Here is an 18,644-nt window from a genome sequence, read left to right as displayed (position 1 = left end):
GTCTCTTCGGGACAGAGCTGGAGTCGTGGACTCCTGTGTCCTGAGGGTCTGGAACCTGTAGGTCTGGAAACGGAGGGAGCTGGGGCCTGGATTCCTGGGTCTGAGGGAGGAAGGGGCTGGACGCCGTAAATCCTGGGTTTGAGGAAGGAGGGGATCGGGTGGGGGGGGGGGCCCCGGACTCCTGGCTCTGAGGGAGGAGGGAGCCGAGGCCAAACTTCCAGGCTTCTGGCCTTCCTGGCAACGCCCCCCCCAGGGCCGGGCTTCCAGGATCCAGCCCCTATTTAATGGTTCGGCTCCACGGCCTCACCCGACTTTGGGGGTGGAAGGAAGCCCAGAGCGAGTGACAGGGAGAAACAGACAGAAGCAGAATGGCGACGGGAACGCGCTATGCCGGGAAGGTGGTGGTTGTGACAGGGGGCGGGCGCGGCATCGGAGCCGGGATCGTGAGAGCCTTCGGTGAGTAGGGGTCTGGCTGCTCGGGAATATTGGAGACCGGGAGAAGAGGGACCCTGGGAACTAGTGGGTGTGGGATCTTCAGTACTGGAGCCAAGATTCTTATTAAAACCCAAATTGCGATGCTAATGAAAGGATAGGCAGTATAAGCCTGGGGCCTGAGCTTTTGGCGGGTCTCCAAAAATGGTTACTCCCTTTCTCTGGGTCTCAGTTATTGTATCTACAAAGTGGGTGGTTGGGGAATGGCACTTGCAGGTTTAGGGTTTATTCTGGAACCCAGGGATGGGGGGCTCAGGAACCCCAGAAGGCACCTGGAGTGGCCAACGAGAATATGTGTCAAGTTTTCTGCCCTTTGATCTAGAGGATCATCATGAGACTTTGGGGTCACGAGGGGAACGTTTGGGAAGATGGGCCCCCACTCCAGGAGGCCACAAGAGGGCAGCAGAGGCCTTTGCCAAGGTCTGGGCTGGGGTAACCTGTTCTTCCATTCTCAGTGCAAAACGGCGCCCAAGTAGTTATCTGTGACAAAGATGGTGAGTGAGTCTCTCAGTCCTCACCCCCAGCCCCTCCTCCCTCAGACCCAGGGGTCCAGGCCCCCAGCCCCTCCTCCCTCAGACCCAGGGGTCCAGGCCCCCAGCCTTTCTCTCCCTGCAGAGTCTAGGGGTCGGGCCCTGGAGCAGGCACTTGCTGGAACTCTCTTTATCCTCTGTGATGTGACTCGGGAGGAAGATGTGAGGGTGAGCTATTCCTGTCCCTGCCTGGTCCCAAAGGTTTAGGCTCAGCCTCATTTCCAGGCTTTCCCCCCTGGCCAGGTTCCGGGTCTCCTGGGAAGGTTCTCCTTTCTCTCTCACTACTTCAAGGCTCTTGTCACACCTGTCACAGAGATTGGAACAAAAAAGTCCCTCACAGTGGATCTCCTTCTGGAAGTTTCCTTCTCTTGTCTCTGGGTTCCTAGCCCTTCCCTTCAGTCAATGTTTCTCTGATGTGCGCCCCCCACCCTGACCCTGAGCCCGGGTCTCTGCAGTGTGAATATAACCAGCCCTCTGGGCTCTGGCTCCCCTGGCTTCCTGTCTCCTCTTCTCCTCTCATGCTTGGTGATTTGCGGGAGTCCCCACTTCCCGTAGTTCTTGTCCCCTCAGTTGTGATCCAGCTTCCCCCTCCCCACCTTGCTTTTGGGAGTCCAGGCTCCTCAAGGCTGGGTGCCCGCACTGCCCGCTTACAAGACATCTTTGTCCTCAGACCCTCATTTCTGAGACCGTCCGCTGTTTTGGCCGCCTGGATTGTGTGGTCAATAACGCTGGCTACCGTGAGTTGTGAGGCCCACGGGCCCTTCTCCGCTGCTGTCAACCTACCTCCTGGCTTCCCATCCCTTCCTCCCCCACCTCAGTTTCCCCTTCGTCTTCCCCATCCCCTTCTCCGTCCCCTTGGATGGGACAGTAGAGCTAAGGAATCCCCCTGCTCCTGGGCTTACGTCCTGGGTCCTGGCTCCGTTCCATCCCTGCCGGGTGCCCTCAGGCCCGTGTCCTCCCCTCTCTGTGCTTCAGTTCCTAGATTTCTAGAATGGGAATGATGATGATCATCATCATTACAGAGTTGTTGTGAGTATTGAATAAGGTAAATTGCTCAGCCTCATAATTACCAAAACTATTTTGGGAAAACAGCTTCCAGAAGTCTTGTGGTCTCAATTTGCTTATCCATGAAGTGACGTGGATGGCCCTTCTCTTTGCTGATGACTATGAAGATATCCTCATGCATAAGGTTTATAGGTCTTAGTGTGGTATCTTTGAAGGGAAAATGCCATCAGCTTAATTATTACCCTTCCTAAGAATCTCTCATGCTGGGGCGCCTGGGTGGCTCAGTTGTTAAGTGTCTGCCATCGGCTCAGGTCATGGTCCCAGGGTCCTGGGATCGAGCCCCGCATCGGGCTCCCTGCTCCGCGGGAAGCCTGCTTCTCCCTCTCCCACTCCCCCTACTTGTGTTCCCTCTCTTGCTATGTCTCTCTCTGTCAATTGGATAAAATCTTAAAAAAAAAAAAAAAAAAAAGAATCTCTCATGCTGGTAAACCAGGGCTCAGAGGGGTGAACTGTCTGTACTGAGATCACACAGCAAGGCTGTGCTAAGAGAGACACCCCCCACTACTACCCCCCCCACACACACTTATTGGCTGGGCAACTTTAAGCAAGTGGCTCACCCTCTCTGGGCTGCATTTTCCTCCGTATATTGTTGTAAGGATCAAAGAGATGGCGAGTACTAGTTCATTCTTTCTGTGTTCTTTGTACATTCAAGAGATATTTACTGAGCACCTACTATGTCCCAAGTTCTTTCCTGGGGACTGGGCAATGAGCAGTGAATGAAAGAGACAAAAACATTCTTGTCTTCTTGGGATTCACATGCTGGAGTAAGGAAATAGACAAGAAAGGATAAAGTTAAGCCTCCACGTTGGTGGTTTCCGTATTCGTGAAATCACCAACTCACACACAAAATAGCCTCAGTACTCACTGCTTTCCAGGTGTTTTGCGGATTTGCAGGGAGGGAAAGTGGCAAGAAAAATCCCCAGTTGCCTGAAGCACTTGTTCCCAGTGGAAGTCAAACAAGGTGTGGCTCTGCCCTGGAGCCAGCTGGATGGGTTAGCATCCCCAGCTCTGGCCTCCAGCTAATGGCTTAACACCTCTGAGCCTTGTTTGGAAAATAAATAAAATAGAGTCTCCCCATCGGAATTGTTTTGAGGATTTAAGACTCTAATCTGATAGGCAGATAGCTATAGAGTATATGTATATACATGTCTACAAGCAGACAAATAGAGAGTGTCTTAGTCTGTTTGGGCTGCTAGAACAGAAATCCCACGGCCGGGGAGGGCTCAAGCAACAAATGTTTATCTCTCACAGTTTTGGAGGCTGGGAAGTCAAGGTCAAGGTGCCAGCAGATTCGTGTCTGGTGAGGGCGGAAAGGACAAGGGGATCTCTGGGGTCTCTTTTCTAAGTGCAGTAAATCCCATTCATGAGGGGTCCATCCTCGCAACTTAAAAATCCCCTCCCATAGACCGCACCTCCAAATGCCATCACACTGAAGGTTAGGATTTCAACACATGAATTTGGGGGGTGTGGGGGACACATTTAGTCCATCGCATTTACACATTACTATATAATAGGTACCTATCTCCCGTGGGAGCAATGGATGAATATTCATTAATAAAGTATTCACTGAAATTTTGTAGACCATAACTGCCTTGAATAATAGAATCGACTGTATATACTAGCATGTTTGGTGGTGATAAAGGCTATGAAGAAAAATAAAGTCAGGGCACCCAGCTGGCTCAGTCAGTGGAGACTGGGACTCTTGAACTCGGGGTCGTGAGTTCGAGCCCCACATTGAGCGTAGAGCTTACTTAAAAAAAAAAAAAAAAAAAAAAAAGCTGTTTAGGGTCTAGAAAATGGCAGGGGCTGTTTTCAACAGAGGATCCAGGACGGATTCTCTGAAGATGTTTGAGCAGATCGCTGAAGGAAGCCAGGCCACAAGCCCTGGGTCCCTGGGGAAGAACAATCCAAGAGTCCCTCAACTTTCTGGCCGCCATCTTCTTTTCTTTCTCCTATTGTCTCCTAAAGCCTTTGGAGCTTTCAGGGTACGTTCCTCCGACCTGCCTGTCTTTTCTCCTTGTTGTTTTTTTGTTTTTTTTTAAAGATTTTATTTATTTATTTGAGAGAGAGGATGAGAGGAGAGAGAGAGCACATGAGAGGGGGGAGGGTCAGAGGGAGAAGCAGACTCCCTGCCGAGCAGGGAGCCCGATGTGGGACTCGATCCAGGGACTCCAGGATCATGACCTGAGCCGAAGGCAGTCGCTTAACCAACTGAGCCACCCAGGCGCCCTTTTCTCCTTGTTCGTATCCCCCTATCTTTCCAGCTCCTTTTCTTCTGAACATTGATTTTTCTGTCCCTCTAGCCATTACCCCTCCCCTCCCACCACTTCCTCCTATTTATTTTACAAATACATTAAGGGACTAAGGGTCAGGCACAAATATTGACTCATGAAAAAAAATTCTTTTAAGATTTTATTTATTTTATTTTTTAAATTTAAACTCAATTAGACAACATACAGTATAAGATTTTATTTTTCTTTATTTATTTTTAAAGATTTTATTTATTCATTTGAGACACAGAGATACAGAGAGCGAGAGCGAGCATGAGCAGGGGGCGAGGCAGAGGGAGAGGGAGAAGCAGGCTCCCCACTGAGCAGGGAGCCCGATGCGGGACTCGATCCCAGGACCCCGGGACCATGACCTGAGCCGAAGGCAGACCCTTAACCGGCTGAGCCACCCAGGTGCCCCTAAGATTTTATTTTTAAGTAATCTCTACATCCAACGTAGGGGCTTGAACTCACAACCCTGAGATCAAGACCTGAGATCAAGTGTCGGATGCTCTACCGACTGGGCCACTCAGGTGCCCCCAGATTTGGGAAACTTCTAAGCCCAAGAGCAAAGTGTCATCCTCCTTATGTAGATAGAGAGACTGAGGCACAGAGAGGCAAAGTGACTTGCCCAGAGTCACACAGCCAGGAAATGGCAGGGGCCCATACTGGAACCCAAGCCTTCTGGCCTGAGGTGGCTTTTTAATTCACTGTTATGCAACCCCAATTCCTTCTCCCGATCCCTGACCCTCTTGTCTGCCCCCCCAACCCGGTGCCCCCTCCCCCCATATCCCTATTTCTTCCCTGTTCTCTGTATCACTCCCTCATTCTCTCTGCCTCTCTGTCCCCCACCCTTAGATCCACCTCCGCAGTGGCCTGAGGAGACGTCTGCCCAGGGCTTCAGGCAGCTGCTGGAGCTGAACCTGCTGGGGACATACACCGTGACCAAGGTGAGGACTGCAGCCCCAGCTGCCAGGCCAGGGGGCCTCCTGATGATAAGACTGTCAGACCCACTTTTTTTTAGAGCAGAATGTTTCCTCTGCCTTGGTTTGATCTTCAAAAGGATTCTGTTCTTTATAGCAAGTAGATGGGAGCAAATCCCTACATCCAGCCAAAGCTAACTGTGTGGGTACCTGGCCCAGTCCCCTTAGGGACCTTCCAGAACCTTCCAGAGTGGTGTGCTGGTTGTGTTGGGGGATGTCAGAAACAGGGGGGAAAGGGCTGAGGCAGGGAGTCAGTGATAGGCAGTTACAGCTTTTCCACCCTGTGAATCACTATGGGGAACAAAGAGCTTCTTTTTTTTTTTAAAGATTTTATTTATTTGACAGAGAGAGACACAGCGAGAGAGGGAACACAAGCAGGAGGAGTGGGAGAGGGAGAAGCAGGCTCCCCGCGGAGCAAGGAGCCCGAAGCGGGGCTCGATCCCAGGACCCTGGCATCATGACCTGAGCCGAAGGCAGACGCTTAATGACTGAGCCACCCGGGCGCCCCATAGAAAACTTTTTTTTTTTAAGTAGGCTCCATGCCCAGCGTGGAGCCAACTCACAACCCTGAGATCGAGACCTGAGATCTCGATCAAGAGTTGGATGCTGAACTGACTGAGCCACCCAGGCGCCCCTATAAAACTTTTTTATTTTGACATTTTGCAAGCATACAGAAAAGTAGAGAGATTGTGGGCCAAATTCCACATACCCATCACCCAGCAACCATTATCAACATTCTGTCATTCTTCCTGTGGACCCCTCACTTTTTTCTTTTCTTCCCTTTTCTTTTCTTTTCTTTTCTTTCCTTTCCTTTTCTTTTTCTTTCTTTCTTTCTTTTTGCTGGGGTATTTTATTTTTATTTTTATTTTTTAAAGATTTTATTTACTTGACAGAGAGAGACAGCAAGAGCAGGAACACAAGCAGGGGGAGTGGGAGAGGGAGAAGCAGGCTTCCTGGCAAGCAGGGAGCCTGATGTGGGGCTTGATCCCAGGACCCTGAGATCATGACCTGAGCCGAAAGCAGACACCTAAGGACTGAGCCACCCAGGTGCCCCTGGGGTATTTTATTTTTAAAAAAGATTTGTTTATTTATTTATTTTAGAGGGTGGGGGAAGGGCAGAAGGAGAGGGAGAGAAGCAGACCCCCCGCTGAGTGCAGAGCCTCACAAGGAGCTCGATCTTACGACCCTGAGATCATGACCCAAGCCAAAAATCAAGAGTCTGATGCTCAACCAACTGAGCCACCCAGGAACCCCTTTTGCTGGAGTATTTTTTTTTTTAAGATTTTATTTATTTATTTGACAGAGAGAGACACAGCAAGAGAGGAAACACAAGCAGGGGGAGTGGGAGAGGGAGAAGCAGGCTTCCCCCAGAGCAGGGAGCCCGATGTGGGACTCAGTCCCAGGGCCCTGGGACCATGACCTGAGCAGAAGGCAGTTGCTTAACGACTGGGCCACCCAGGCGCCCTTGCTGGAGTATTTTAAAGCAAATCTCAGACATACTTTACATGTAAGTAATTTAGTATGTGTTTTTAGCAGACGAGATTTTGTTTTGTTTGGGTTTTTTGTTTTTGTTTTGTTTTGTTTTGTTTTTTTAGATTATTTATGTGCTTTTTGAGACAGGGTGGAGGTGGTCAGAAGGCTTCTCTGAGAGGTGACATTAAGTCAAGGATATGCGTGGGGCAGAGTGGGCCAGGGAGGACAGCCTGTGCAAAGGCCCTGGGGTGGGGACTGCTCCGAGTGTAGGAGGAACAGCAAGAGGCCAGGGTGACTGAGGCAGGGCAAGGGGGAGAGGGCGGGAGGTGAGAGCAGAAAGGGGACAAAAGGGCCTAGATCATATCTGGATTTGTCAACCACGGAGAGGACTTTGCTTTGGCGCTTGAGCCTGGAGCCAACGAAGTGAGCTGCTGTAAGTGGGAACCGGCGCCCTCCGGCGGCCGCGTGGGGAACAGGCGGGGGCGAGGACTAAGGCAAAGGACCCAGGGTGGTCCAGGCAGGAGGTGATTTGAATCCGACCGGGTCGGTGGCGGTGGATTTAGTGGGAAGTGTTCCGATTCCGGATCCATTTTGAAAGTAGAATTGTCAGGATTTCCTTGTAGACTAGACGTGGGGGGTGGACTCGAGAAAGAAAGGAGTGCGGTTTTGGCTTCTTTGTCCCCCACTGGCCGCAGGACTGAGTTGCCATCCGTTGCCAGGGGGAAGCCTGGGGAGGAGCCGGTGGACTGGGAGACCTTTTCAGGGGGTGTGGGGGTGTGGTGCCCTGCCCATGTCCACTTGGGATTCTTGAGTCTGGGGTGAGGGGAGAGAGAGGTTTGGAGTCATCACTTGGGAGCTCACCAGCCTGAGCCTGGAGTAGGTCTGAAAAACCAGGGTTTCATTTAGTCTGCTAAATGCCGCCTCCTACCTGCAAAGGGGCGCCTGGGTGGCTCAGGTGGTTGAGCATCAGACTCTTGATTTTTGGCTCGGGTCATGATCTCAGGGTCCAGGGTCGTAAGATCGAGCCCCTTGTGAGGCTCCGCGCTCAGCGGGGAGTCTGCTTCTCTCCCTCTCCTTCTGCCCTTCCCCCACCCTCTAAAATAAATAAATAAACAAACAAATCTTTAAAAAAAATAAAATACCCCAACAAATAGCAGTGTAGACAGAGAAGGTAAATTGCAATGTAGACAGAGAAGGGAGGAGCCCCAGGAGTGGGCGGGGCGGGGGGGTCACTAGTGTGAGGAAGATCAGGTGCTATTTTTGAGGTCTCACCTGAGATCCAGGTGAAATGTTTCTGGGCAGTTGGGTGCTCTTGCTCAACCTGTGGACCCTCACTCCCATCCCTCACTTGTGTTCACCTCTGTTGTCACTTCCATACGATAAGATATATACCACAGCCCATAAAGGGAATATATATGTAATTATATATATAATCTCTCAGTGCCCAGCACTTTTTTTTTTTTTAAGATTTTATTTACTTATTTGACACAGAGAGAGAAAGCGCAAGCAGGGGGAGCGGCAGACAGAGGGAGAAGCAGGCTTCCGGCTGAGCAGGGAGCCTGAAGCGGGGCTCGATCCGAGGACCCTGGGATCATGACCTGAGCCGGAGGCAGCCGCTTCACCGACTGAGCCATCCAGGTGCCCCAGTGCCCACCATTTAAAAAGAGAGGGATTTCTCATAAGCAACCAGATCTCTGGTTTCCCTTGAAAGGTTGGCAAGCTGGACCCATGGGGCAGAACAACTGTCTGCTAAATGGGGCATGACTCTCCATTATATCCCAGTCCCCACCTCTCCCGATGGGGCTACCTGACTCTGTTAGGTGTGAATGGCTGGTACAGAACCCTCGCGTAGGAGTAAAGGTCCAGCCCAAGGAGACAGGCCTGCCCAAGCTCTCTGCCACCTCCTACCTGCAACATGGCAAGTTACTCAATCTCTCTGCACCTGGGTTTTCTCCTGTGAAAAATGAGGCTGATCATGGCATCTGATTCACTGGATTGTTCCTGAGAATTGAATGAGGGTAAAATACCCACAAAGCCCTTAGAACATGCCTGGCACAGAGTTTACTGTCTGCACATTTTTATTACTTATTGTGAACATTGCCCCATTCTGTTTCCTATGGCCAATCTACCTAACTCAGGTTGAGCTCATCGAAATAAACGTTGGGCAGATGAAGCCTGGCAGAAGTAGAAGGGAAAAGGTGAGGTTTGAGCTGAACCCTGAGTGGGAGGAAAGGAATTGGAGAAGTAGGCCACAGGGTGTATCATTTACCAAAAAAGAGTGTGCAAAGGTCCTGGGGGCAGTAACCACCCAGGTGTTTTTTGTTTTTTTTTTAAATTTTATTATGTTATGTTAGTCACCATACAGTACATCATTAGTTTGGATGTGGTGATCCATGATCCATTGTTTTCGTATAACACCCAGTGCTCCATGCAGTACGTGCCCTCCTTAATACCCATCACCGAGCTAACCCAAACCCCCTCCCCCCTCCCCTCTAAAACCCTGTTTGTTTCTCAGAGTCCATAGTCTCTCATGGTTCATCCCAGGTGTGTTTTAAGAACAAGAGACACTCATCTCCCATCTCCACCTCCAGTTTAGCAATTAGAAGCATTTTATTAAATTGTTCTATCCATTGCCTCCTGCCATCCCCTACCGAGACATCCTATGATTTCATCAGTAGAAACTTCATAAATACTACCAATGGATTTGAATGTTTACTTATAATTATTGATATAATTTAAGACTCACAAAATCTTGTCAGAATAGTACAGAGAACTCCTGTATACCCGGACTCCTCATTGTTAATATTTTATTTATTTATTTTTAAAGATTTTATTTATTTATTTGAGAGAGAGAGAATGAGAGATAGAGAGCACGAGAGGGAAGAGGGTCAGAGGGAGAAGCAGACTCCCTGCTGAGCAGGGAGCCCGATGTGGGACTCGATCCCGGGACTTGAGGATCATGACCTGAGCCGAAGGCAGTTGCTTAACCAACTGAGCCACCCAGGCGCCCAATATTTTATTTTTATTAATATTTGTTTGCTTTATTTTTCTGCCTCTTGGTTTGAGGGTAAATTGGAGGCATGATGTCCTTTCACCCCTCCGTACTTTGGAGAATATTTCCTAAAAATGAGAACATTCTCTCATGTAGTCACAGTAAGGTTAACATTGATACCATGGTCTTGGGTAATCTAGAGACCTTCTTATTCAGATTATTAGAATTCTTTTTTTTTTTAAGATTTTGTTTATTTATTTGACAGAGAGAGACACAGCGAGAGAGGGAACACAAGCAGGGGGAGTGGGAGAGGGAGAAGCAGGCTTCCCGCTGAGCAGGGAGCCCAATGCAGGGCTTGATCCCAGGACCCTGGGATCATGACCTGAGCCGAAGGCAGATGCCCAACCAACTGAGCCACCCAGGCACCCCAAGATTTTATTTTTAAGTAATTTCCACACCCAACGTGGGGCTTAAACTCATGACCCCGAGATCAAGAGTAATATGCAGGGTGGGCTTCCCGGAGGAAGTGAACAATGTGCAGCATTGACTAGGGAGTGGGATGAGGTGGGGTGAAGGGGGGAGGAGAGCCAGACCTATAAGAGTCCAAGGGGTCCTTGATGTGGCTACAATGTAAGGTTCAAGTGTTCCTGGCAGAGGGAACAGCCCGTGCAAAGGCCTGGCCGCCAGAAAGCTGGGCACTGTGGAGGGGCTGAGTGGAGAGAGCCAAGGGGCTGGTGCAAGAAGGGGTTGAGGGAGCAGACCATATGGGGACCCGAGGGCCATGCTGAGGTGTCTGGTCTTTATCTCAAGAGCAATAGGGAGCCAAGGAAGGTATTTGAACAAGGAAGTGATGTGATGCCGTTAATACTAACAGATTGTGGGGCGCCTGGGTGGCTCAGTTGGTTGAGCATCTGACTCTTGGTTTGGGCTCAGGTCATGATCTCATGGTCATGAGGTTGAGCCCCCTGTCAGGCTCTGCACTGGGCATGGAGTCAGCTTGGGATTCTGTCTGCCCCTCCCCCCACTCACACATGCGTACACTCCCACTCTCTCTCTTTCAAAATAAATAAATAAAATCTTAAAAAAAAAAAAAAACACTAACAGGGGGCGCCTGCGTGGCTCAGTCATTAAGCATCTGCCTTCAGCTCAGGTCATGATCCTAGCGTCCTGGGATCGAGCCCCACATCGGGCTCCCTGCTCCCTGGGAAGCCTGCTTCTCCCTCTCCCACTCCCCCTGCTTGTGTTCCCTCTCTCACTGTGTCTCCCTCTGTCAAATAAATAAATAAAGTCTTAAAAAAAAATACTAACAGATCATTAATGTTAAGAGATCACTCTAGGGGCGCCTGGCTGGCTTGGTCGGTAGAGCACCCGACTCTTGATCTCAGGGTCATGAGTTTGAGCCCCGCATTGTGGGTAGAGATTACTTTAAAAAAAAAAAAAAAGAAAAGAAAATCTCTCTGGCTCTTTCCTGCAGAACAAGTCAGAAGACAAAGTGTGGAGTGGGAAAACCAGTATTAAGAGACAGTGGCATTTGTGCAAGTAAAAAGAGGTGGCTGGCCTTCAAGGCCTCACATGGTCTGGCCCTGGTTCCTCCCCTGACCTCACCTCCCACCACAGTGACTTTGTTGCGCCAAACACACCAGCTCTGTCCTGCCTCAGGGCCTTTGCACATGCTGTTCCTTCTGCCTGGCCCAGGCCTCTCCAAGACATCCTCACAGTTCATACCTGAGTTTGCAGCTGCACCCAGCCCAACACTCCCATTCCCCTTATCTTGCTCTACTTCTTGTTCCATATCCCTGACCACACTCTAGCACATTCCATTATGCACTTTTATTTGTTTATTGCTGCTTCCCCCCACCCCCACCCCCAGGCCTTGGGCTCCATGAGGGCAGAAATCTCTGTCTTATTTCCTGTGGTATCCCTGGCAATTTACCACAGTACCTGGCACATACTAGGTGCTTGGTTAATGTTTATCAAATGAATGAATGAGGGGGAGAGAACTGTAGAGATTCAGGAGGTCCTTAGAAGGCACAACGGCCAGGGCTTGGTGATGGATCAGATGAGGAACTTAGGGAGAGGGAGGCTCTAGAAGGCTCTCAGGTGTCTGGCTTGAGAGCTGGGTATGAATGGACCCCATGTCTGAGGCTGGAAATCCGGGAGAAAGGCAGATTCTAGGAGGAGACAATGGAATGAATTTTGCACTGGAGATACAGAGCTGGAGGTGCCCAAAGGTGGCAGGGGAGGAGCTCCAGAAGGTGGTTCTAAGGGAGATTTAGGATATGCTGATGGGAAACCAGCCATGCAGGAGCTCCCCTGGCAGAGCTCAGAGAGAAGCAGACCCAGGAACCCCAACATTTAGGAGAAATGGACTCAGGCCAGAGCGAGGCTGCAGGCTCTCCTGGTCGGTCAGGTGTCCAAAGGGAGGGAGGGAGAGGGGTGGGAAGGACGGGCCAATAAGTTTCCAGGGCGTCCTGGATGTGGCTGCTCAGAGGTGCTAGGTGACCTTGGAGTGGGTGGTGGGCCATGGGCCAAGGACTGTGTGGGAGGGTTGAGAAGGGTCCGCAGGGAGTGTGGGACAAATATTTATTCAGTGCTAGCTCTATGCCCAGCGCTAGGACAAGGGTGGCAAATGACCCACATTGTGCCAGCCCTTAGGGACGTCATGTTCGCAGGGTGGGGGTGGGCAGGGAGTGAGAAGATTTTGGAAAGAAATAGGCAGGGGCCGGGCCTGGGGGAGGGGATGGGCAAGGCCAGGGCTGAGGGAGGGAGGGTTTCAAGGCCAACGAGAGGGAGGAGAGAAAGGAATGGGGTGGGGGAGTCAGGTCCCTGGGAAGAGGTTGGAGGATTTGAATCCCCCCCCCCAGTGCCCACATAATCATGGCACTCATGCTCATATTATCCTCAAGTTCTTAAGACTTAGAGTTGTCTTTTTTTGGTTGTGCGTTTTGGTCTCTGACTGCTCACTGTGGGGTGCAAATACCAGCCCTGACAGTTGTCACATGACCCTTGGAGCATCGGTCACCTGCTCAGTCTCCTCCCCTGGGAAAAGGAGCTATGGACAGTCCCTTCTTCTGGGTTTGTCCTGAGGATTCAATGAGCTGATCTGTGTGAAGAGCTGACAACAGGGCCAGGCACATAATAGATAAATTCAGGGGCGCCTGGGTGGCTCAGTCGGTGAAGCATCTGCCTTTCGCTCAGGTCATGATCTCGGGGTCCTGGGAGTGAGTCCCGCATCGGGCTCCCTGCTCCGTGGAGTCTGCTTCTCCTCTGTGCTCTCTCTCTCAAATAAATAAATAAAATCTTCAAAAAATAGAAAAATTCAATAAATTCATTCATTTATTCAAAAGATATTTATTGAGCACCTATTACGTGACAGACACCTGAATACCAGGGGTGAAACAAAGTAAGAAATTGCAACCATCCCTCATGAATTTTTGCATTCTGGTGGGAGAGACAGAGGATAAGCAAATAAGTAAAATAGATATGGTGTGTGAGAAGCAGGTGTTATGTTACAGAGAAAAGGAATCAGGGGGGCACCTGGGTGGCTCAGTCATTAAGCGTCTGCCTTCGGCTCAGGTCATGATCCCAGGGTCCTGGGATCAAGCCCCGCATCGGGCTCCCTGCTCGGCGGGAAGCCTGCTTCTCCCTCTGCCACTCCCCCTGCTTGTGTTCCCTCTCTCGCTGTGTCTCTGTCAAATGAATGAATAAAAATCATAAAAAAAAAAAAAAAGGAATCAGGAATAGGGATGGGGACCTAGGGGTAAGCAGGTTGCAGTTTTAAATAGGATGGTCAGAGGGGCGCCTGGGGTGGCTCAGTCAGTTAAGTATGCCCCACCCTCCCACCCCCCGCCTGTGCCCAGCGGGGAGTCTGCTTCTTTCTCTCCTTCTGCCCCTACCCCTGCTCTTGCCCTCTCTCTCTCTCCCTCCCTCTCTCAAATAAATAAATCTTTTTTTAAATTTAAAGATTTTATTTATTTATTTTGACAGAGAGACAAAGAGAGTGGGAACACAAGCAGGGGAAGTGGGAGAGGGAGAAGCAGGGTTTCTGCTGAGCAGAGAGCCCGATGTGGGGCTCAATCCCAGGACCCTGGGATCATGACCTGAGCCAAAGGCAGACGCTTAACGACTGAGCCACCCAGGCGCCCCTCAAATAAATAAATCTTTAAATAAATAAATAGGACAGTCAGGGTTGGCCTCATTGAGAAGGTGACATTTGAACAAGATTTGGAATTGTTGAGGGACTAGGTTTACCTGGGACTGTCCCAGGTTAGTCCTGAAAGTGTTCGGAATGTCCCATGTCCTCAGAAGCGCTTCAGTCCTGGGCAAACTGGAATGGCTGGTCACCCTAGGAGTGAGTCCCATGCGTATCAGAGGAAAAGTACTCCAGACAGAGGGAACTGCAAGTGCAAAGGCCCTGAGGTTGGAATGCTCAGGGTATGTTTGAAGTTACGGTCCTCAGAAAAGGTGGAGGCTGTTTTTGAGGGAGTGGAGAAAGTTTGAAAGAGCTGATGGGGTGACCCAGAGAGGGAGCTAATTTAGATTCCCACTCTGGAAACCACTTAAGGGAACCTGTTTATAGTCATTAATCTTTAGCGGCAGGAACAGGTCTTGCCAGGCCAGCTCAGCTGTCAAAGGAAAGCGAGGAGAAGGAGAGAATTTGAGTTTATTCAAGGTCATGTGTAGTGAAAGAGCTGAGAGACAGGAAGGGAAGAGAGGGAGAAAGAATTAGTTTAGGGACCTCCGGGGAGCCAGAGAGTTGCCGGGGAGAAGCTGGTAAAATGGGTGCATTTCATGAAGGTCTCCCATGTCACATTCTGACCACAGAGTTCTCCCTAAAATTCAGAGATACCGCCCTCATGGATAAAAGATCTTCCGCCCATTTTTGCAAAATATGCAGCCATCTTGCATTTTCCTATCTTGATTTGGACATGAGTTTGAGTAACATATAAAGACCCGGGGTGGGGGAGACAGAGACCTAGAGAGAGGGGGACTGGGACGGGGTTGGGGGGGGGAAGGTGGGGAGGGTGGTGGGGGAGGGGGACAGGGACACAAAGGGAGGGAGGGAAAGAGAGAGGTAGTAGAGGAGACATAGAGAAAAATGCCTTCCAGACATGGAGGGATTCCTTAAGCAGACCCAGAGACCCTGCGGCAAACCAGTGAAGGTGCCCTCTTGAGTTCTAGAATGCTGTCGCTACAAGGCCCCGAGATCCATTAGGGAACATACCAGGGCAATGGCCATTGGCCCAGGCATCAGGATGTGTTTCAGTGTGGCTGGGGGAACCCAGGGGCTCAGGTGGCTGACTTTGCCTTCTGTCTCCCCAGCTTGCCCTCCCCCACCTGCGGAAGAGCCAGGGGAACGTTATCAACATCTCCAGTCTGGTGGGGGCCATTGGCCAGGTCCAGGCAGTTCCTTATGTGGCCACCAAGGTACCCTACCTCTTCCTTCACTCCCTACCAGGCCCTCCAGGTACCTTGGCCCTGAAGCATGACAACTTGTGGCGTGTTGTCACGCGCCAAGTGTCTCCCAGGAAACAGAGCCTGGTGCATCCCATGGAGGCCAGCAGGGAAGGCATGACCTCCCCATTCTGATGCCCCAGCTTGACACCCCCTTGTTGGAGGAGAGAACAAGAGGGACCTCGTCTTCCCTGGACTGAACTCCCCCCCCCCCCCATCATCTTCCACAGGGGGCAGTAACAGCCATGACCAAAGCCTTGGCCCTGGATGAGAGTCAGTATGGCGTCCGGGTCAACTGGTGAGCAGCTCCAAGTGGGCAGAGAAGGCTGGGAGTGAGCCCAAGAGGCCACGTTTATGGCACACTTCCCTGATCCCCTCTTCTCCCTTCCCACAGTATTTCCCCGGGAAACATCTGGACCCCACTGTGGGAGGAGCTGACCACCTCAACACCTGACCCCACTGCTACAGTCCAAGAGGGCACATTGGCCCAGGTGGGAGTGGGGCCAGATCCCGGGGGTATGGGCGTGGCTCAGGGCGCGGCAGTCAGACCAGGTGCTTCACTTGGTCTCCTTTTCCCCTGGTCTCTCCCCAGCCCCTGGGCCGCATGGGCCAGCCCGCTGACGTGGGGGCCGCTGCCGTGTTCCTGGCCTCCGAAGCTAACTTCTGCACTGGGATCGAGCTGCTTGTGAGCGGGGGTGCAGAGCTGGGGTATGGGCGCAAGGCCATCCCGGACACCCCCGTGGAGCTCCCCACCATCCCTTCCTAATTTCCCACATTTCCACTTGGGCCTTCCTGACTAGAACTCCCACCCCAAGCTCAGACTCCCAGATTTCAGCGTCTACCATCTGCCTCTTAGGTGCAGACCCCAGCTCTAGACGTTAACTCCACTTACCAATGTGCCAAACTACCCCGCAAGTTCCCATAAAAGGAGTTTGCAGCCAGGAGGAGGGCGTCATGACATTTCTTTTCTGCCCTTGAGTTCTGCCACGCGGGGACCGCGTGCCAGTTCCCAGCCCCACGGGTTCCCACGCGTAGCCTCGACCCGAGGGACTACAACTCCCGGCAGGCCTTGCAGCAGGCTCCTGGGGAAAATATTGCCCGTCGGCTTCGCCCCTGCTAATACAAAGGCCCGCAGGGGAGAATAAATTAAACCCTATTAGGAGACAATAGTGGAGGTGAAACAAAAGGGCCTCCTCGTTAATCCTGGTCGTTCAGGGAAAGGAGATTTGACCTCGCTGGCTGAGGAATAGGAGGGTGGCGGGCTCCAGAAGTTCTGTGGGAAACAGCAGCTAGGGTTGAGAGTACTGGGCAGAGGGAGGAGGCGCTGGGATCCGGACTCCTGGGTCTGGGGGAGAAGGAAACATAGGGGGCGTGGACTCCCCAGTTGCGGAAGGGCGGAGCCTGGATTCCCCCAGGGGCGCGGGGCCCACTTTGGGTTGAATCTCCTCAGTGAGGGGGGTGGGCCTGCATGGCTGCTGCGGATTGGCCGCCGCGGGGGGGTGTGCGGCAATCGCTGATTGGCTGAGGCGGGGAGGGCGCGGCCGTGGCTGCCGCGCCCCTCGGGCCCTAGGCCACGTAGTGGGAGAGGAGGACTGGGGTGTAGGAAGCAAAATTGGATGATACTCTGAGGGGGGAGGGCCGGGAATTTGCCGAGGCCTGTGGCTGTTAGGGCTGGGCGACAGTGACCCGGGGACAGAATTCGGGGGCAAAATATCCCAGAGCCGAATTGTGGGGGCACGGTGGCCCAGGAATCGGAGTTTGAGGACTCGACAGGAAAAAGATTTTGGTTCTTGTAATCCGGATGCAGGAGTTGGGGGAACTCTGACCACAGGAGGTTTTGGGGCCACAGTGACCAAGGAGTTCGGTATAGGGGGCACTAATGCAGGTTTGAATTGCTAGGCATTAGAGGGATCCTGATGAACTATAATTAGCTAACTCTGCCCCTGGGGGTCCTGTAGTTGCGGAAATACTCACAAGGGGGCATAACCAGGTAACCTTGCCCTAGGGGCTCGAGGGGCTGTTCTTAGAGGCTCACTCATGCGTTGGTGGATTAAAATTTTTCGGGCCTCACTGATGGGACCGGAACCGTGTGTGTTGTATCTTTTTTTTTAAGATTTTACTTACTTGACAGAGAGAGAACCCAAGTTCTCTCTTGCTAGGCAGAGAGGCAGGCAGAGGGAGAGGGAAAAGCAGGCTCCCGGCGGGACTCGATCCCAGGATCCCGGGATCATGACCTGAGACCTGAGCTGAAGGCAGACGCTTAACTGACTAAGCCATCCAGGCACCCTGTTGTATATTTTTTTTATATGATACTTATTTATTTGAGAGAGAGTGTGCAAGCGGGCGGGGGGGGGGGGGGGGGGGGCGGAGGTAGAGAGACAAGCAGACTGCGCTGAGCGCAGAGCCCGCCGAGGGACTCCATCTCTTGACCCTGAGAGCATGACCTGAGCTGAAATCAAGAGTTGGAGGCTTAACCGATTGAGCCACCCAGGCACCCCTATTTATTTCAGATATTTATTTATTCTAGAGGGAGAGTGTGCATATGCGAGCTAGGAAGAGGGGCAGAGGGGGAGGGGGAGGGAGAGGCAGAGAATCCCAAGCTGACTCTGTGCTGTGTGGGACTCAATCTCAGGACCCTGAGATCATGACCTGAGTGGAAACTAAGAGTCTGACGCCTAACGGACTGAGCCACCCAGCTGCCCCGCGTGTGTTTTATCTCTTAAAAAGTTACAACGAATACACATACATTTTCTCCTTGGAAAGAAAAACTATATTCAAACAGGGGTTGACTGCAACTCCTTCATCCGTCCCTACCTGCTACCCTCTTCAGAGGCCTTTTTCCGAAGTCCCCTCCCTTTTCATTTACATGACACACGCACCCACTGACACCTAACGACACTTAACAGCGAGTGCTTTGCCTTATCACCACGGGATGGAGACGTGCGGAGGTCCCTGCTCCTGGCCTTTCAGCTCTCACCTCGGGCTGCTCATCCTCGTTAGCGTCCCGTGACAGTGCCTATTAAAATGCATTTTTTAAAAACTTCATGCACTCTGTTGCGCAGCAATTGTGTGGCTGGAACGGAATCTGGGTGGGGGTGGGGAGGAGGGTGCACGTCCATGTACTCCCCTAGCCCCGCGGATTCCAGAGCATGCGCTCTCTAGCAGGGCCCCGCTCCCCGCAGGCGCCCTATAATTGGGGCGGCCCGACCCACCAGGGGCGTAGGGCAAGCAGCCCTCCCGCGGAAGGGGGCGTGAGCGGGGCGGGGCCGGAACGTCTTTCTCCCGCGCGGCGGCCCGGGCGGGCACAGTTCCCCGCCGCACCGACCATGGCCGCAGCCGCGCTGGGGCAGGTGGGTTCGCGGCCCCGGGCCGGGGAAACGGGGGGGGG

The 18,644-nt window shown here is 51.9% G+C and overlaps 2 protein-coding genes across 2 annotated transcripts in view; both read left to right on the top strand.

Moving 5' to 3' along the window:
- Window positions 1-190: 190 nt before the first annotated feature.
- HSD17B14 (hydroxysteroid 17-beta dehydrogenase 14) lies at window positions 191-16,200 on the top strand. Its single transcript, XM_034986940.1, has 9 exons — window positions 191-456; window positions 948-986; window positions 1,108-1,190; window positions 1,693-1,759; window positions 5,213-5,304; window positions 15,125-15,229; window positions 15,487-15,554; window positions 15,651-15,747; window positions 15,849-16,200. The coding sequence occupies exons 1-9, from the start codon at window positions 369-371 to the stop codon at window positions 16,020-16,022; spliced, it is 813 nt and encodes a 270-aa protein (XP_034842831.1). The 5' UTR covers window positions 191-368; the 3' UTR covers window positions 16,023-16,200.
- A 1,697-nt stretch (window positions 16,201-17,897) lies between these two features.
- The window catches only part of BCAT2 (branched chain amino acid transaminase 2), a 12,110-nt gene continuing 11,363 nt past the window's right edge, over window positions 17,898-18,644 (top strand). The window contains exon 1 of the mRNA XM_034986936.1: window positions 17,898-18,606. Within this exon, the coding sequence (XP_034842827.1) occupies window positions 18,406-18,606 (201 nt within the window). The 5' untranslated portion in view covers window positions 17,898-18,405. The remainder of the gene's footprint in view (window positions 18,607-18,644) is intronic.

Source organism: Mirounga leonina, unplaced genomic scaffold (assembly GCF_011800145.1).
Source record: "Mirounga leonina isolate KUSES-001 unplaced genomic scaffold, KU_Mleo_1.0 Mir_376, whole genome shotgun sequence".
NCBI lineage: Eukaryota > Metazoa > Chordata > Mammalia > Carnivora > Phocidae > Mirounga > Mirounga leonina.
Note: the sequence above shows the minus strand (reverse complement) of the source record. Positions and strands in the feature narration are given on the sequence as shown.